Source organism: Myotis yumanensis, unplaced genomic scaffold, assembly GCF_028538775.1.
Source record: "Myotis yumanensis isolate MYYU_CA2020_CCGP unplaced genomic scaffold, mMyoYum1.0.hap1 SCAF_19, whole genome shotgun sequence".
Taxonomy (NCBI): Eukaryota; Metazoa; Chordata; class Mammalia; order Chiroptera; family Vespertilionidae; genus Myotis; species Myotis yumanensis.
This window is the reverse complement of record NW_027223770.1, coordinates 9,885,721-9,903,611: the sequence shown is the minus strand read 5'-3', so window position 1 is coordinate 9,903,611 and position 17,891 is coordinate 9,885,721. Positions and strand designations below refer to the sequence as shown.

The window sequence follows — 17,891 nt, the reverse complement described above, 5'->3', positions numbered from 1 at the left end:
CCAGGGCACAAAATCTTAATAGTAGAATCTGAATGATGGACAAAGCCAGTATCTAGTCATCCCCTATCTTCTTAGCACAGTACCTGTTTACCGCTGATGCTCTTTGCAGTGCCTGTTCTATCTTATTAGTGCCCTCGGCATATATAATTTCTCCGCTATTATAGGGCCTCCAGAATTAAGCGCACCTCTCCCACCAGAGTGCTGCACTGTAGTGCTGGCTTCCACTCCAATAATCCTTTATGTTTTAACATAAAAACATTCCCATTTCATTGCTTTAATAATCATTAAAATAGCAACACCAGGTGGCAATATATGAACATCTTAAAATTAACCTCATTCAAAATGGCACTAAAAAACACTTTTCTTCCCTAAAATTTTCAGGCCCTCAGCATAAGTTTAATCCTATAACTAGGTAAAACTTCAACAGGATCCAGTGTTTTGAAGCAAAGATAAAGGATATCATATGTGTAAAAACAAACAAAAACCATTAAAAGTTTAAATTATCAGCATCCACAAAAGTACAATTACTTCAAATACTGAGGAAAGCTTATTAATGTAAGACATGAAATTTTTATGTCATGAGAGTTAAAACATGGTGGGAGGGCCGAACCGGTTTGGCTCAGTGGATAGAGCGTCGGCCTGCAGACTGAAGGGTCCCAGGTTCGATTCCGGTCAAGGGCATGTACCTTGGTTGCGGGCACATCCCCAGTGGGGGGGGGGTGCAGGAGGCAGCTGATCGATCTCTCTCATCGATGTTTCTAGCTCTCTATCCCTCTCCCTTCTTCTCTATAAAAAAAAAAAATCAATAAAATATTTTAAAAAAAAAAGGTTTAAAAAAAAAAAAAAAAAACATGGTGGGAGGCATTGAGATATGTCTCTTTTATACAAATCACTAAATTTTCTATTGTTTCTCAGTAAAATTATAGCTATTAATTATCCTCAATTACCTCCTCAAAAAAGGAGGCCCTCCAGGCATTTTTCAGCGTTAATAGATAAATGTTTTCTTCTATGAAGGCTCTTTAATCACACAAGCATATTATATATACATATACACACACACACACACACACACACATATATATATATATATATATATTCACACACACACACACACACATATATATATATATATATATAAAACATTTTAAATTTCATATTGAATTTATTGGGGTGACATTGGCTAATAAAATTATATAGATTTGGGGGGTACAGTTCTATAACACATCATCTGCATATTATATTGTGTGTTCACCACCCCAAGTCTCCATCCATCTCCATTTATCCCCCCTTTATCCTCTTCTACCTCCACCCACCACCCCCTTTGCCTCTGTCTAAGAAGCAAAACACTCATTTTAAAAATGAGGAAACACCCTTCTAGTGGGATTTTGATGGTTTCTAAAATGAGCTGCCCAGTGCTTTAAAAGAAATTCTGGATTCTGGGGGGAAATTATATGTTGGTATAAAATAAAAATGTCAGGAACCTTGGTAAATTAATTTAGCAAACACTCTTTTTAAATTTAACATTGAAAACTGCAAAAGTCAGTTATTTTTTTTGAAGAACCTGAATAATCACAACTGATAAATATTTCTCCTCCGTATTGTTAGTAAATAACGCATCTGAATACCTTATGCAATGCTGATCATCAAAAGTCAAAGCTGAACCACAAGTATTTCTTCATTATAAACTGAGTTACTTAATACATGCATCATGCAGACTACAAGCAAACACAGGCAGGATTATTCTCACCTTTACCTGCTCTATATGTCTTGGCTTGATTCACTGGCATGGGCGTCATAGGTATAGGGTATAAAGGCTGAGGGATTAAAAAAAAAAGGAAAATTAGGCTCTCAAGATAATAACACATGTTACCATTCTCTCAACTGTATATTGCTAGAGAGCTAGGCCTGAGGTTTCCTAATTCTGAGTCATTAAAAAAAAAATTACACTCACAAACCCCAAACTACGGTAAATCTAAATCATCTTCCTCACCAGGAACATTCTCAGACTTAGCTCCTCACACTAACAACACACGACACCACTGCGCGTCTCCCCCTTTTCAAATACTTCTGTTATGCCACCGCTGCTTCAAGTCACCAGCTGTCAACTACAAATAACCAAGGAGAGTAAGTGAACATCAAGTTCTATGACTTACTTGCACGCCTGGGCTCACTGGGACTGGATACATCATATTTGGTGCAAAACAAACAGGCTGAGTATAAACTGGAGTTGGCTGCTGATGACCCACCATGGACGGGCTAGGTTGTGCTTGAGGACGAGGCGAAGTTGGGGTGGTAGAAGGCTTTGGCTGCAAAAAAACAAAAATCGACTCTCTTAAGATGAAAAGCTCATTATTATTGCAACCGGAAGACTGATTTTCTCCATCTTTCTAAGTTTTACTCATTTTTAATTAGTCCCTTTTAATGAAAATACTTATAGAAAATAAACTTCACACACTTCAAATAAAAGAAAAATACCTTGATAAGTTAAAGTAAAACTTCACCAATTATTCAATAATACTATTAAAAAACAGTGGCAGTGACTTTTAAAAGAAACTGAAGTTTTACAACATTTAAAAAATAAATCTATTTTCTTATAAAGTCAGCAGAATGATCACAACGGTGTAGCTAGCCAACCATCTTCAAATTCTGAGTCAAAAAGCCCAGACAGTGTCTAACTAATGACAAAACAAGGATCTTTTTCCTCTGGCTCAAACACATACATAATGACCATAAGAAAAGGGAACATAAACCAAAGTTGTTTTAGCATACTGTAATTGAACTTAGACGGCAGGTATGAAAAAATAAATATTACTAATAAGAAAAAATTTATTTTTTTAAGAGATAAATGATTTCAAAGAGGAAATAAATTTACCTGAGAAAAAGAACGAGGGTTGAATTCCTTTGCATTGGGATTCAATGTTGATTTCCTCACTTGCCTAAACCAGAACAAATATGTAAATGCCAGTGAAATCTGCATGGAACTTGTATCTCTAAAGTCTCTTATACCTGACAGTTTTTTAAAAATTGCTAAACACATATTACATTTAAACAATTCTCACTAGAAGATCATCAATCCACTTCATTAAAACACACACACACACACACACACACACACACACACACACACACAATGCCTGGCCAGCATGTCTCAGCGGTTGAGTGTGGACCTCTGAACCAGGAGGTCGATTCCCGGTCAAGGCACAGGCCCGGGTTGCAGGCTCAACCCCCAGTGTGGGGCATGCAGGAGGCAGCCAATCAATGATTCTCTCTCATCTTTGCTGTTTCTCTCTCTCTCTTCCTCTGAAATAAAAATATATTAAACACACACACACACACAGCCCCGGCTGGGTTGCTCAGCTGGTTGGAGCATTGTTTTGTATACCAAAAGGCTGTGGGTACAGTTCCTGGTCAGGGCACATACCTAGGTTTGATCCCCAGCTGGGATGTGTACAGGAGGCAACCGATTGATGTTTCTCACATTGATGTTTCTGTCTCTCTCTCTCTAAAAATCAGTAGAAACATATCCTCTGATGAGGGTTAAAATAAAATTAAAATATTAAAAAATGAAACACACACACATTTACCACTCCTTAATCTGGTAGAGACTGCCCAAAAAAGGACAAGTTTTTAAAAAATTATAATAGCCCTGGCCGGTTTGGCTCACTGGATAGAGCGTCGGCCTGGGGACTGAAGAGTCCCGGGTTCGATTCCGGTCAAGGGCATGTACCTTGGTTGCAGGCACATCCCCAGTAGGGGGTGTGCAAGAGGCAGCTGATCGATGCTTCTCTCTCATCGATGTTTCTAACTCTCTATCCCTCTCCCTTCCTCTCTGTAAAAAAAATCAATAAGATATATTAAAAAAAAAAAAGTATAATATATAATGTCTCTCTCAAAAGCAATCAATAAATACTTTAACTGAAGACAGCAGTAGCCCTTATAAAATATCCTGAAATTCAATCCTTAACATATCAATTCCCTAGCATGCACTATTTTTTTATGTGACAAAGTGTTTCCCACATGACAAACCTTGAGGAAAAGTATAAAAAATTTTCTGCCTCAAATCAAGAATAAGCACTCTCCAATTTATCAACAAGCTGCATTCCAAAAGTTCAGCTGTAACTGGGTTATATGGAGCCCAGAACAAATAAATCAATGGTGCTTAAGTTAGGTTCTGAGGCTAGCCTATAGAAGTCCATTTAATTGATAGTACAAATATTAGATGTGCAAAATTAAGTCAACCTTAACAAATCTAACCATTAACTAAAACACTGTTTCTGATGGACAATGTGAACTGAGTAGGGGCACCAGACACTTCTCTCTCCCGCAGGCAAAGGCAGTTCTTACTCCTGGCAACACAACCAGGAGGTGGCTATGAACTAGCATCAAGGGGATAAAGGTCCAAAAGTCAGTAGTTTTCAACTCCCTGTACATTTACAGAAAAGGCATTCTTAATTTATGCCTAGGGTTTTTTTGTTTTGTTTTGCCAAGAGATGCAAAAATGGGGAAGAAGAGTCCAGGATACAATGACCTAATTTACTTACGTAAGATGTCATTTGTTTGGACAAGTTGTTTGTAATCTGAGAGCTACGTATGAAACAGTCTAAAAGTCCAGATAAATTCTTGAGTTGGAAAGCTCTGAACACCTTAAGAAAAAGTTAAGTAACAGGATATGCTAAATGCCACATTTACTTACTCAGCTGCGTCTTTTTTCTCCTCTTTATCATCTTTCTCTTGTTTACATCCTGGGCTGGACGTCTGGACTCCTTGGGAGGTGACCTCGGGACCCCTCCTGTGCTCCGTGTGACTGAGGACCGAGGGAGAAATGCTGGGGCTGCTCGGCTTGCTGCTGCCACTGGTGCAGTTGCTGCTGTTATTTTCAATGAAAGAATCCTTAGCATTTGGTTCAATTTTGTCTTTGATCAAATCTCTTGATTTTTCTCCCTCTCTATTTTTGTTTAGCAGTTGATCCACAGATTCAGAAGTAGAACTTGGCTGTAACTAAATAAAGGAAATAATTATACTTAAATACTTTAAGTAACTCTAGTAATCAATTTTCTCCATAACACAAATACACTAACATCATTTGTAAGCATGAAATAAATTGAATAAGGCTTTTTCATACTTTAAGAGCAATGTCTTTATTATAAGACAGTAACAAAATATCTATACACCACAACCACAGTCATCTACGCACTCAAATGTCCTAACCTCAAAAGTTAAATATTTACTGATTGCCTACCGTGTGTCAGAAATTGTGCCTGGTGGGTATAGAAAATATTAAATAGGTTTTCTTATCTGGGTGAGATCAGACACTCACAAAATGTGGTAAATTCTATTGGATCCCACAGGTAAAAGCAACTTATGGAAAGAGGAGGCTTCTCAATAGAAGTGATATCTAGTCCAGAGTGTGAAAAATGTTTGGGGAAGGAGGGAAGTTTACCGAAGGGAATGGTCTATGCAAAAGAAACAACATGCTTGAAAATTCAGGGCATGGGAGAAGACGGCCCACTGTGAAACTGAGAGCCCTGTGGCTGGAGCAAGAGTGGGTGCCTTTGCATGAGTGAGTCAAGCAATAACAATTTCACTCAAGAGGAAATGGAAGATAAAGGCACTTGAGAGCTATGTTAAGGACTCTAGCTTTTCATTTTTAGGGCATTGAGAAGTCCCTAAATAATTTTTAGCAGGTTACAGTGTTGAACAGAATTTATGGTTCATAAAGATGAGCATAGCAGCTTTGTAGAAATGAACTGGAGGGAATAAGTGAAAATGGAGACCCCATTATGGAGGCTGCAATAAGATCAGGGCCTGGCCTTGGGATGTGGTGGCTTGGAAAGTCAGAAATAGGTAGATTGAGGGAGACCTGACTAGACATGTTGCTTAATATACTTCATTATATCTTCTAACCCGTAAGTAAAGAAGGAAACCACAAACTCAAGTACCAACCAACAAAAAGAACAGAAGTGAAAAGGACATTAGTGAAATAAGTGATGGAGTTTTTGTTTGCCCAACAGAAGAAATCAAGGCTACTCCTTCCTGAAGACTATTGAAGATGCCATACTCTACAGAAGAAAATGGACAGCTGAAGGAAATAACAAGGAAAGAGAAGGAAACCGCAGCAAATAGCAGTCAAGGTGGAAATGAGCACAAATACAGGCAGCAGCCCCAAGGCACCTGCACGGCAGAAGGACCGCAAGGATGGAGAGAGACAAACTATATCCTCAGCCCCAGGATGGGCAAACCAGTGTCAAAGCCTCACTCCTGAGGCCCTGGGTGTCTGGTAAATGGCATTACATATCTCAGGACATCTCAAGTTTCACTGCATCACCATTGGAGTGGAGGGAAAAAGTGATAGCACATTTATTTGGACTCAGTAATAACTTAAGTCAAAATATAAACATTTAAGTTTTAAGCCAGCATTTGTCCATAAAAGCCTTTAATAGTGGTGACACAGAAGAGACCAAGATGGCGGCGTAGGTAAACACCGGAGACCGCTGCCGCAAACAACCATTTCAAAAATACAACTAAAAGACTGAACGGACATCACCCAGAACCACAGGAAGGCTGGCTGAAGAGAGACTCTACAACTAGAAGGAAAGAGAACAGCAAATCGAGGCTCAGAGGCGGCGCAGTGTGGAAAATACAAAGGTACCGAGGTGCGCGCGCAAAGCGGGCTGGTGGCTGAGGGCGCGGTTGTCGTTTTCGGTCGGGAGTGAGTCTCAGACTCTGGGCTCCAGATCCGGGCGAGTCTCTAGGGACCCAGACTCAAACGGGAGAAGCGGGATTATCCGGCATTAGTTGGAACCTGAGGGCAGCTTTCTCTCCGAGGTTTGCAGCGGCTGCCGGGGTTCTGAGAAGCAGAGCCTCTGGGAACGGGACTGAGCGTGGCCATAACTGCTCCCTCCGCCCGCCCTGTTGATCCCGCCCCGCCCAAACCCTGCGCACAGCCATTTGCCGATCGCCTCAGGCAAAGGCTGGATTAGCGCCTCCCCAGAAGGCAGACGTTCTCCATACAGCTGATTCCTATAGCCAGTCGGCCTGGTGGTCAAATCCCTCTAGTGTTAACTACAACAATTAAGGCTTGGCTAGAACAAGACTGCGCACAGAGACCACAAGGGGGTGCACCAAGAAAGCATAAAAGATGCGGAGACAAAAAAACATGACAGAAATGGAGGATATGGAGCTAAGAATCGCAATTTTGAGGGCTTGCCATAAATTTGTGCAGAGCCTCACGAAAACTAATGAGACCCTCGATGCTACGATAAAGAAATTAGAAAGTAAGCATACACGGACTGAAATAAAGAATATTATACCCAATAGCAGACCAGAGGAGTACAATAATCAAACCAAAGATTCGACAAAAAACACCCAATTGGAAAAGCAAAATGAAAAAAGAATCCGAAAGTGTGAAGATAGTGTAAGGAGCCTCTGGGACAGCTTTAAGCGGTCTAATATCAGAATTATTGGAGTGCCAGAAGATGAGAGACAGCAAGATATTGAAAACCTATTTCAAGAAATAATGGCAGAAAACTTCCCCCATCTGGAGAAAGAAATGGACTTACAGGTCCAAGAAGCGCAGAGAACCCCAAACAAAAGGAATCCAAAGAGGACCACACCAAGACACATCATCATTAAAATGCCAAGAGCAAAAGACAAAGAGAAAATCTTAAAAGCAGCAAGAGAAAGAGGCTCAATTACCTACAAGGGAATACCCATACGACTGTCAGCTGATTTCTCAACAGAAACTTTGCAGGCCAGAAGGGAATGGCAAGAAATATTCAAAGTGCTGAATACCAAGAACCTACAACCAAGATTACTTTATCCAGCAAAGCTATCATTCAGAATTGAAGGTCAGATAAAGAGCTTCACAGATAAGGAAAAGCTAAAGGAGTTCATCACCGCCAAACCAGTATTATATGAAATGCTGAAAGGTATCCTTTAAGAAGAGGAAGAAGAAGAAAAAGGTAAAGATACAAATTATGAACAACAAACATGCATCTATCAACAAATGAATCTAAGAATCAAGTGAATAAATAACCTGATGTACAGAATGAACTGGTGATTATAATAGAATCAGGGACATAGAAAGGGAATAGACTGACTATTCTTGGGGGGAAAAGGGGTGTGGGAGATGCGGGAAGTGACTGGACAAAAATCATGCACCTATGGATGAACACAGTGGGTGGGGAGTGAGGGTGGAGGGTGGGGTGGGAGCTGGAAGGAGGGGAGTTATGGGGGGAAAAAAGAGGAACAAATGTAATAATCTGAACAATAAAGATTTAATTAAAATATATAAAAAAAAAAATAGTGGTGACACAGACCAACTGTGAACTAGAGAAGACTTCTCTAGAGTTTATTACAAAGGTCTTTGAGTAAGGCAAAAGTAAGACTTCTGTTGTTTGTATGAAGGTAAACGTATCTGTAGTTCTCACTATGGGCTGGACACTGTTCTGAACTATCTACAAACTCATTCTGTAGTTACAACAGCCTTATTTGATATAGATACTATTATTGACATCTTACAAATGGGAAAACTAAGGCGCAATTCATGCTTTTGGGCATTCTGGCATATATCCTATCTACAGTATAATAAACCTAAGGGAAAACAGATTCTCCCCCCTCCAAAATAGAACCACTTTTTAAAAACAGATATAATTGACATGTAGCATTGCATTAGTTTTAGATGTACAACATAACGATCCAATGTATTATGAAATAATCACAGTATGTCTAGTTAATAGCTATCACCAGTTACCATTTTTTTCTTATGAAAACTTTTAAGGTCTTCTCTCCTAGCAATTTTCAAATATACAACACAACAGCACTGACTATGGTCACAATGCAGTACATTGCACCTCCATGGTTTATTTATTTTATAACCAGAAGTTTGTACCTTTAGACCACTTTCACCAATTTGAAGGACCCCTGCCTTTGGCAACCACCAATCCCTATCTATGAGTTTGGGCTTTGTTATTTTTAAAATTCCACACATAAGTAAGATCAGATGGTATTTGTCTCTCTCTGTCTTATTTCACTTGTCACAATGCCCTCAAGGTCCATCCATCCTATATAATAAAGCCTAATATGCTAAGTGTCCGGTCGTCTGTTCAACCAATCAAAGTGTAATATGCTAATGATATGCTAAGACAGCTCAACCACTCACAATGACGTGCACTGACCACCAGGGGGCAGACGCTGCTGGGGTCCAGCCGATTGGGACTTATTGTGGTTTTGACGGTGAGCACTTTTTCATGGATCTGTTAGCCATCTATCTGTATGTCTTCTTTGGAAAAATTTCTATTTTGGTCCTATGTCCATGTTTTAATTTTTAAAAAATTAATTTTTTTCTTTGACTTGTGGGAGTACTGTATATATTTTGGAAGTTAACTCCTTATCAGATTTACAAATATTTTCTCCATTCAGTAGGTTGCCTTTTCATTTTATTGATGGTTTCCTTTGCTGTACAGAAAAGCTTTTTAGTTTAATGCAGTCCAACTTACTTATTTTTACTATAGGTGCCTTTGCTTTTGGCTCTCAAAGGAAAAAAAAACCATCAATGAAAGACCAGATTTTTGTGAACCATCATAGTTCAAGGACTGCATGTCATGAGGGTGGGTCTGATGATTCATTCGCTGAACAACGCAGTACATTACTATGCATGAGCTACTGCCCAAAGCATTGATGGAATCTCAAACACACAGACAGCCAGGCCTATCTTTTACTAGCAATGAGAATCTGGGAAATTATTTAACTTGTCTTTGCCTCAGTTTCCTATGTATACATAGGGTAATAATAAGATGTATTTCAAAGGGATGATAGGACAATAAAAAGTTTATCATATAAACACTAGAGCAGTGTCTGATACATAAATACTCAATAAAAAGGTAAAGCCAATAACATTTTATCTGAATAGAATTATTAATGAATTTGATTACTCAGGCCCCAAACAGTAATAGAACTAAAAATCCTAAAGAGATAGAGTTTTAATGCTATTATCTACCTGGAATTTAGGAGTCAAGTATTAAAAAAGATTTACAGAAAGTTGTGAATTGATAACAAAATGTTTCCTACTAAATGAAGATATTACAGAGACAGTGTGGTACTGGCATAAAAGATAGACATAGCTCTATGGTGGAGAACGGAGTCCAGTAACAAACCTTCATAATTGCAGTCAATAGATTTTCAACAGGGGTACAATTCAATGAAATGTCTTTTCAACAGATGGTGCTGGGACAAGTCATATCAACATGCAAAAGAATGAATTTGGAGTCCTACTTCACACAAGATAAAAAAATTTACTCAAGCCCTGGCTGGTTTGGCTCAGTGGTTGTATCGTCGGCCTGCGGACTGAAGGGTCTTGGGTGTGACTTGTACCTTGGTTGTAGATCCCCGGTAAGGTGTGTGTGAGAGGCAACCAATTGGTGTGCCTCTCTCACATCAATGTTTCTCTCACTCTGTCTCTCCCCCTCCCTTCCACTCTCTCTGGAAATCAATGGAGAAAGTATCCTAGGGTAAGGATTAACAACAAGAAAATAACAAAAAAATAAAATAAAATATACTTTTAACAAAAGAATACCCCCCCCAAAAAAATTTACTTAAAATAATCACAGCTCTTATAAGTAATGAGAGCAGCCCTAGCCAGTTTGGTTCAGTGGACAGAGCGTCAGCCTGGGGACTGAAGGGTCCCGGATTCAATTATGGTCAGGGCACATGCTGGGCTGCAGGCTCAATCCCCAATAGGGGGCGTGCAGGAGGCAGCTGATCAATGATTCTCCCTTATCATTGATGTTTCTATCTTTCTCTCCTTCTCCATTCCTGTCTGAACTCAATAAAAATATATTTTAAAAAAATGAAAAGAGAGCAAATCTTTATGACTGTGACATATGCTGCTGGTGGAAATGTAAAATAGTACAGTTGCTTTGGCAAACAGCCTGAAGTTTTCCTCAAAAGGTTAAAAACAGAGTTACCGTATGACCCAGAAATTCCACTCCCAAGAGAAATAAAAATATATGTCCACCCTAAAACTGTACACTAATGTTCATAGCAGCATTACTCATAGTAAAAAAGTGGTAGCAACCCAACGACACCTCAATTAATGAATGGGTCAACAACATAGTCTATCCACTGTAATGGATAGACTGTAAAAAGGAATGAAGTATTGATAGATACTCCAACATAAATGAACCTTGAAAACATTATGCTAAATGAAATAAGGCAGTCACAAAAGGCCACATACTGTATGATTCCATTCATATAAAATATCCAGAATAGGGGAATCTATAGAGACAAAAAACAGATTAGTAGTTGTTTAAGACTTGTGGGGACAGCGGTATTTGATAGCAAATGAGGAGTGACTGCTAAGAGGTATGAGGCTTCTTTTTGGGATGACGAAACTTCTAAAATTGAATGTTATAATGGTTGTACAACTCTGTGAATAAACTAAAAACCACTGAATTATACTCTTTAAAATGGCTAAACTGTATGTCAATTTTTACCTCAATAAAACTGTTACAAAAATATACCCACTTATATGCTTCAAAGCAAAAATATTTCTTTCCTTCAAAGCCTAATAAACTCAAAGCAGTGTACTCTAAGAAGGAACTGAATGACTGACTGTAAAAAATAATGTGGAGGAAACAAAAGCAAATGGGCAAGAATATCTATTGCTAACAAAATGAAGATTATGAAAAATAGTATCTGTTGCTCAGAGATCTATTCATATGCAGTGAAAAGAAGTGTATAGGAACCTAACCTAGAAATCCTGTTTGGAGAACTCATACATAATGCAAAAGAAATAAAAAGTTATGGCATTAAATAAATAAAAAAGAAGAGTCCAGGAAAAATACTCTTCCCTCTGACAGGAGAGTGCAGCTGAGGAATAGTTCACAGGAGGACTTTAGTGAGGGAAAGGCTGCTGATCAGATTTTTTTCCCACTGAGAAGCTAAGTTTCAGGGTGATTTCTTGAGTTGGTCTCAAAATATACCTTGATATGCACAGTGTATTAGTAAATATTGAGCAAAAGAATGAAACAGTTATCCGGGTGAGATTACAGTATGTTCAGCAAGTCCATCAAAGATTGCTACCACAATGAATCTGTGCACAAAATGTAAATCTGCAACTACATCACCACCCCAGAGTGCAGGGTATCTGACATCACATCAGATAATGAACACCTTGGTCTTTCTCTGCTCTTCAGTGAATCAAGTAATCAAATGAACACCAAATAATAACTTATGGTAGCTTCGAATGTTACAAATTATATTCCCTTTCATCTTATATCTATATTGTTCTTAAAAAATCTCATGATTTTAGCTACCCTAAAGCATAGGCAAAGACAACTTTAAGAAGGTTTAGCTTTTTATGCACACAGTTCGATGTTTGTGGTTGTATATATAATCCATTTTTATAAACACATAACATAAAAATTCTTAATGTTTAACATTTATTTTTTAAGATTCTAATGCAACACTTACCCTAAAATCATTCTTAAATTTCTTTAAGTCATCAATCTGTTTTCTATGCTCGGAAACAACTGGTGATATACCTGTAAAATTAGTAACGATTACAGATTTATTTCTAATCTTTAACTTAAATTCTTTTAGGATAGGATGTTAGAAATTAAAATAAATTTGCCCGGTTGGTGTGGCTTAATGGTTGAGCATGGACCTATGAACCAGGAGGTCACGGTTCGATTCCTGGTCAGGGCACATGCCTGGGTTGTGGGCTGGATCCCCAGCGGGGGTGTGCAGGAGGCAGCTGGACAGTTAATTCTTCATTGCTATTTCTATCACTCTCTCCCTCTCCCTTCCTCTCTGAAATCAATAAATATTTTTTTTAAATGAAAATAAGTTATTATCAAAATAATAAAAATTTTAATACATCAATTATAGGCTTTAGCATTTGTCACATTATGCATTTAAATATGCACAATACTAAGAAAAAGTGCTGTACAAAAATACTCTATATTGAGCATGAGACTAGACATACTCCTTTCTATTTCTACAGTTTTCCCTAAAGACTTTTTAAAGCTCTCACCTTTATTTTCAACTTTTGAGAAGCTGGGTGATGTCTCATTGGGCTTCATGTTCTCCTTATTCCCTGCAGGAGAGTTCTGCCTCTGATCTTGAAGCCTGGAATCCTTAGCTAGAAAATAATTTTTTAAAAAATTCAAAGTTAGGTAAATGTTAGAAAAGTAAAATTGGAAAATATTCAAAAAATTTTGTCTCCTACTTTTTTGGAAAATAGTATTTCCATTTAAAGAGGCTTTTCTCCTTTGCAGACATATGAAACATCAATAATTTTGTTAATATTTACTACTCAAGAACGTTAACTCTCTTAACAAAAAACAGTCAACAATAACATATAAAATTAGCAGTATTACTTAAAACAGCTAACTTCATTTACATGAAACTTTAAATGTACACACAAATACCTATCCTTGAATAAAGCATACCATTTTTTGTATAATGTTCAACCTGTAACGCTGCACTCTGCAGACAACAGGACGGATTGGTGGTCCTGTCCTTTCTTACATACCCTCAATAGATGGGGTGACAGCTCTGTTAGATGCAGGACTGGCAGGCGTGGGAGATGCAGCTGGAACAGGCATAGCAACAGCTTCCGTGGGAATAATACCAGCTTGGGGAGAAGCAAGAACTGGTCCACTAGGAGTATTTCCAATACTGTTCTGTCTGGGAGACCTGGGTCTGTGAGTTTTGGGGGATAATCTTGGAACTAGAAGAAAAAGAAAACTTATCCATTACATTCTTAGCTCAAATGTCACCTCGTCAAAGAGCTTAAGATCTAGGTAACAATAGTCCTATCTGACCCCCATTCCCAATTACCCTATCCCAGTGGTCGGCAAACTGCGGCTCGCGAGCCACATGCGGCCCTTTGGCCCCTTGAGTGTGGCCACGAAGTTTCAATCGCACTGTACGTGCGTGCCCGCACGTGGTATTTTGTGGAAGAGCCACACTCAAGGGGCCGCAGTGTGCCGACCACTGCCCTATCCCATCACCGTTTTTCTTTTCCAAAGTCTTAGTAAAAATGGTAATGATTGAGAATATACTAAGTACAACTGTAGTTTTTTCTTCTAACTAAATATATTAAGTCTAAAGGCAATATTTTAAATGAAGTTAGAAACTGGATTTCTAAGGTAAGATAAATGTCACTTTAAAAAATAAAGATAGCAATATTCTCTACTAAAAAGTGAGACAGTTTCTTTTTTTTAAAAAAAAAAAGTGTGTAGCCTGGCTGGTGTGGCTCAGTTGTGAGCATCGATCTATGAACCAGGAGGTTACAGTTCAATTCCCAGTCAGGGCACATGCCCTGGTTGCGGGCTCAGTCCCCATTATGGGGTGTGCAGGAGGCAGCCAATCGATGATTCTCTCTCATCCATGATGTTTTTCTCTCTCTCCCTTCTTCTCTGAAATCAATAGAAATTTTTTTTAAAGGTATGTGTGTATGTGTGTGTGTGTATGTGTGTGTGTATATATCCCTAAGAAGCAGGCTTATATATTTCTCGTTCCAATAACAAACTCAAACACCTTTTAGCAGCTTGCAACCAATCCTATATGTTCTCTCTTGCCACATCAAGATCCATTCTGCAGTAACTAAGGAAATCGGGGATTCAATTTAGCCAGGAGGGGAAGATAACCCAAGCAAGGGTTCATATGCACAGCCTCAAAATAAGTATCTAATTAGGTTTCATATTCTATTATAAACACATTTGTAGAGCTCAGATTCAAAGGTATAGAGAAAATGGTTCAATTTGCTTCACATTAAAGGTTCATTACTTTAAGTCACAAGGGTCATGGAGGGAAATTATTATTCAACATTTGCAATTTTTTAAATTATTATAAAGAACAAACTTGTTATACTGTCCTATATGTATTTATAACAAATATGTTTTCACTCTTTCACTCCTGTAATCATGCTTTACTCTCAAAATTCATTTCCAGATCATCTGAATATGTCACGTGATTAATGGTAGAAATGGAGAAATACAGATTTTTAGAAATTCTATTTTGTTAATTGAATTGTTATTTATTTATAATTGGAGACCAAAGAAAAAAATAGAAAGTGCAAAGGAATTTACAATATAATTACACATTCATGAAGCTAAGAGTGTATATCAACTAAAGACATTTAACAGAGTTGGGTATATTTTTGTTTGTTAAAAGCTTAAAGGTATTTTTTCTTTTAAAGGTTCGATGCATTGATTAAAATAAGATTGTGACCAAAATACGCAATCACTGCATGCCCTCTCTATAGTTATCATGAAAGCAAAACATGCCGAAACTGGTTTGGCTCAGTGGATAGAGCGTCGGCCTGCGGACTGAAAGGTCCCAGGTTCGATTCCGGTCAAGGGCATGTACCTGGGTTGCGCGCACATCCCCAGTGGGAGATGTGCAGGAGGCAGCTGGTCGATGTTCCTCTCTCATCGATGTTTCTAACTCTCTATCTCTCTCCCTTCCTCTCTGTAAAAAAATCAATAAAATATATTTAAAAAAAAAAAAAAAAAAAAAAAAGCAAAACATAAGTAGAAAAAGCAGTCTTAGTTTAATTATAAGATCGAGTCAAAGTGTGTGTACTTTTTTTTTTAAAATATGTATTTTATTTTTACAGAGAGGAAGGGAGAGGGATAGAGAGTTAGAAACATCGATGAGAGAGAAACATCGATCATCTGCCTCCTGCACACACCCCACTGGGGATGTGCCTGCAACCAAGGTACATGTCCTTGACCAGAATCGAACCTGGGACCCTTGAGTCCGCAGGCCGACGCTCTATCCACTGAGCCAAACCGGGTGTACTTTTTATACATAGCTGCTGTCAGCACATTCCTTAGGCTAGTCACAGATAAATCTTGGGCCTCTCGTGTGTTTGATATTTCGTGTAAGGGAAGTATAGTCAGTAGTTAGTGCCATATACAGACGCCATAGAAACACATAGCACTGTGAGCCCAAAATAAATGTATGTGGAATGAATCAAGCTACTAAGAGGATAGGAAATATGGTCCTTCCAAACGGCATTACATTCTGTACTTAACTTATATTTCAGTACTTTATATATAAAAAGTATATTCATACTTATAAGTAGCATATGAATCTCATCAAAAGTCCATAAATAGACTAGGCAAAAATTTTACTCACTGAGACACTGAAATTCAGAATGATCACAGATTTGCTCTAACATATGATGAGAGTTAGTTGTAGAGCCCAGAATATATACATTTTCCAATTCCTGGTTACTTCATTTTTAATATATACACATATACTTCCTCAAACAGCTTGAGCTCAGCCCTTTTTACATTTAGAATTACAAAATGAATACTGTCATCATGCTCTAATCCACGTGTTACCTACCTCCGCTGACCACAGATGACCATGTGCCCCCTGCTGGACTGGTCCTTGCTGTGGGAGGAGCCACTGCTTCACTCGGTGGAGTATGGGATACAAATTCTAGTCCACTGGAAATGGAACCCCTTCCAGCAGAAACTCTGTGATTTCGAGGGTGTCGCTGGGCCTTTGGGGACATCCTTGGAGGCCCTAAGAAAGGAAGAGCGAACATCACATAAATGCCACCATGTCCATCAGTACAACTTTTCTGCTAAATACATACAACACCCCATTCACACACATCTGATTCTTTCTCTCTTTTCTATGGTTGGGGGGGGGGGGGGGGGCATATATATTTTTGGCCGTATTCTTTCAGGATTATTTTGTAGAATGCTATAAAGTTTTATAAATAAATTTTATTTTATTTCTCTTTATTTTTAAAGAAAGGGAGGGATGAAGTTGATGGTAAGAAATCACACAATAAGATGTCATAACTCTTCAAAGATTTTAGCAATTTAACCTATATCCATTATTTATAAGCATTTAAATATACATATAAAATGCTAACAGAAGTTATGGCTACATGATGCTATAATTTTTATTTTACCATATATACTTTTAGCTTTTCCCTCAAATTTTCTATATTATTTCTAAAATTATAAAAATATTTTTTAAAAAACTAGGAATCCCTATATATCTTTGTATTATTAATATATATGTACATATCCTCCTTAAATTTCTCTACCTCTTCTGCCATCGTAATCAATTTTACAACTCATGCCTTAATCAGTTCTCACCAGTAAGCAGTTCCTCATTCAATAGGCTATGAGCTGAAAATCCTACTGTTAAGGCATGACTTTTAAAACCAGAATAATTGACATTTGGGGAAGAAATTTGCACGATATGAATTATCAAAATTCTACATAATTAATTCTGTTACCCCCTTAACTTCATTTCTAAAGAAGTCTACTGTACTTTCAAACAAAACAGGTAAAAACTGGACAGAACAGCTCTCATCAGAGAAGCCAGACAGTGCCAACACTTGGCAAAACTCCTTCATGTCAAAGCGCAGGCTCCTCACCTCACCTGCTGCCAAACTTTGCATAATGTCAAATTAGCTTGTGTCCTCGGCAGGAATTTAATCATGGATATAATCTTAAAAAGGATGTTAATCTTACATATTATAGTTTTCAACAGGAGACATAATTGACTTCTATCACAGAATGATTTAAGAATTGGGTATTTGCATATTTTTACATATTTTTTTATATCTCTTAGAAAAAGACTGCTAAAGTAGGTTGGCATGCCTCAATGAAATCAAACTGCAACTTAAAAAAAAACTCATTCTTTTTGGTAATATATCAAATACTTACAGAAACAAAATATACTCCCCTGTATTAAGCACAGAAAACCACTATATTTAATAGCTTTAATTTTGAAGTTTACACTTAAAAATGCTTCACTGTCACCTACCTACATGATTAAAAAACGTTTTTTAATTCCAATTAGTTAACAAGAAACCTAAGATGCAGCATCCCCGAATATGCAGAAGGTGA

At 37.9% G+C, this 17,891-nt stretch overlaps 1 protein-coding gene across 7 annotated transcripts in view; it reads right to left on the bottom strand.

The window, feature by feature from the left end:
- The window catches only part of ATXN2 (ataxin 2), a 94,809-nt gene that overhangs the window by 26,910 nt on the left and 50,008 nt on the right, over positions 1–17,891 (bottom strand). For 4 of the 7 annotated variants that reach the window (XM_070399293.1, XM_070399294.1, XM_070399295.1 and 1 more), the window contains exons 11-18: positions 16,363–16,545; positions 13,535–13,732; positions 13,034–13,141; positions 12,472–12,542; positions 4,694–4,998; positions 2,873–2,936; positions 2,154–2,306; positions 1,754–1,814 (exon numbers count right to left, since the gene is read on the bottom strand). In XM_070399293.1, coding sequence (XP_070255394.1) covers positions 1,754–1,814; positions 2,154–2,306; positions 2,873–2,936; positions 4,694–4,998; positions 12,472–12,542; positions 13,034–13,141; positions 13,535–13,732; positions 16,363–16,545 — 1,143 coding nt within the window. Of the gene's footprint in view, positions 1–1,747; positions 1,815–2,153; positions 2,307–2,872; positions 2,937–4,693; positions 4,999–12,471; positions 12,543–13,033; positions 13,142–13,534; positions 13,733–16,362; positions 16,546–17,891 lie in introns of all 7 variants that reach the window. The other 3 variants (XM_070399299.1, XM_070399296.1, XM_070399298.1) reach the window with 1 other exon arrangement.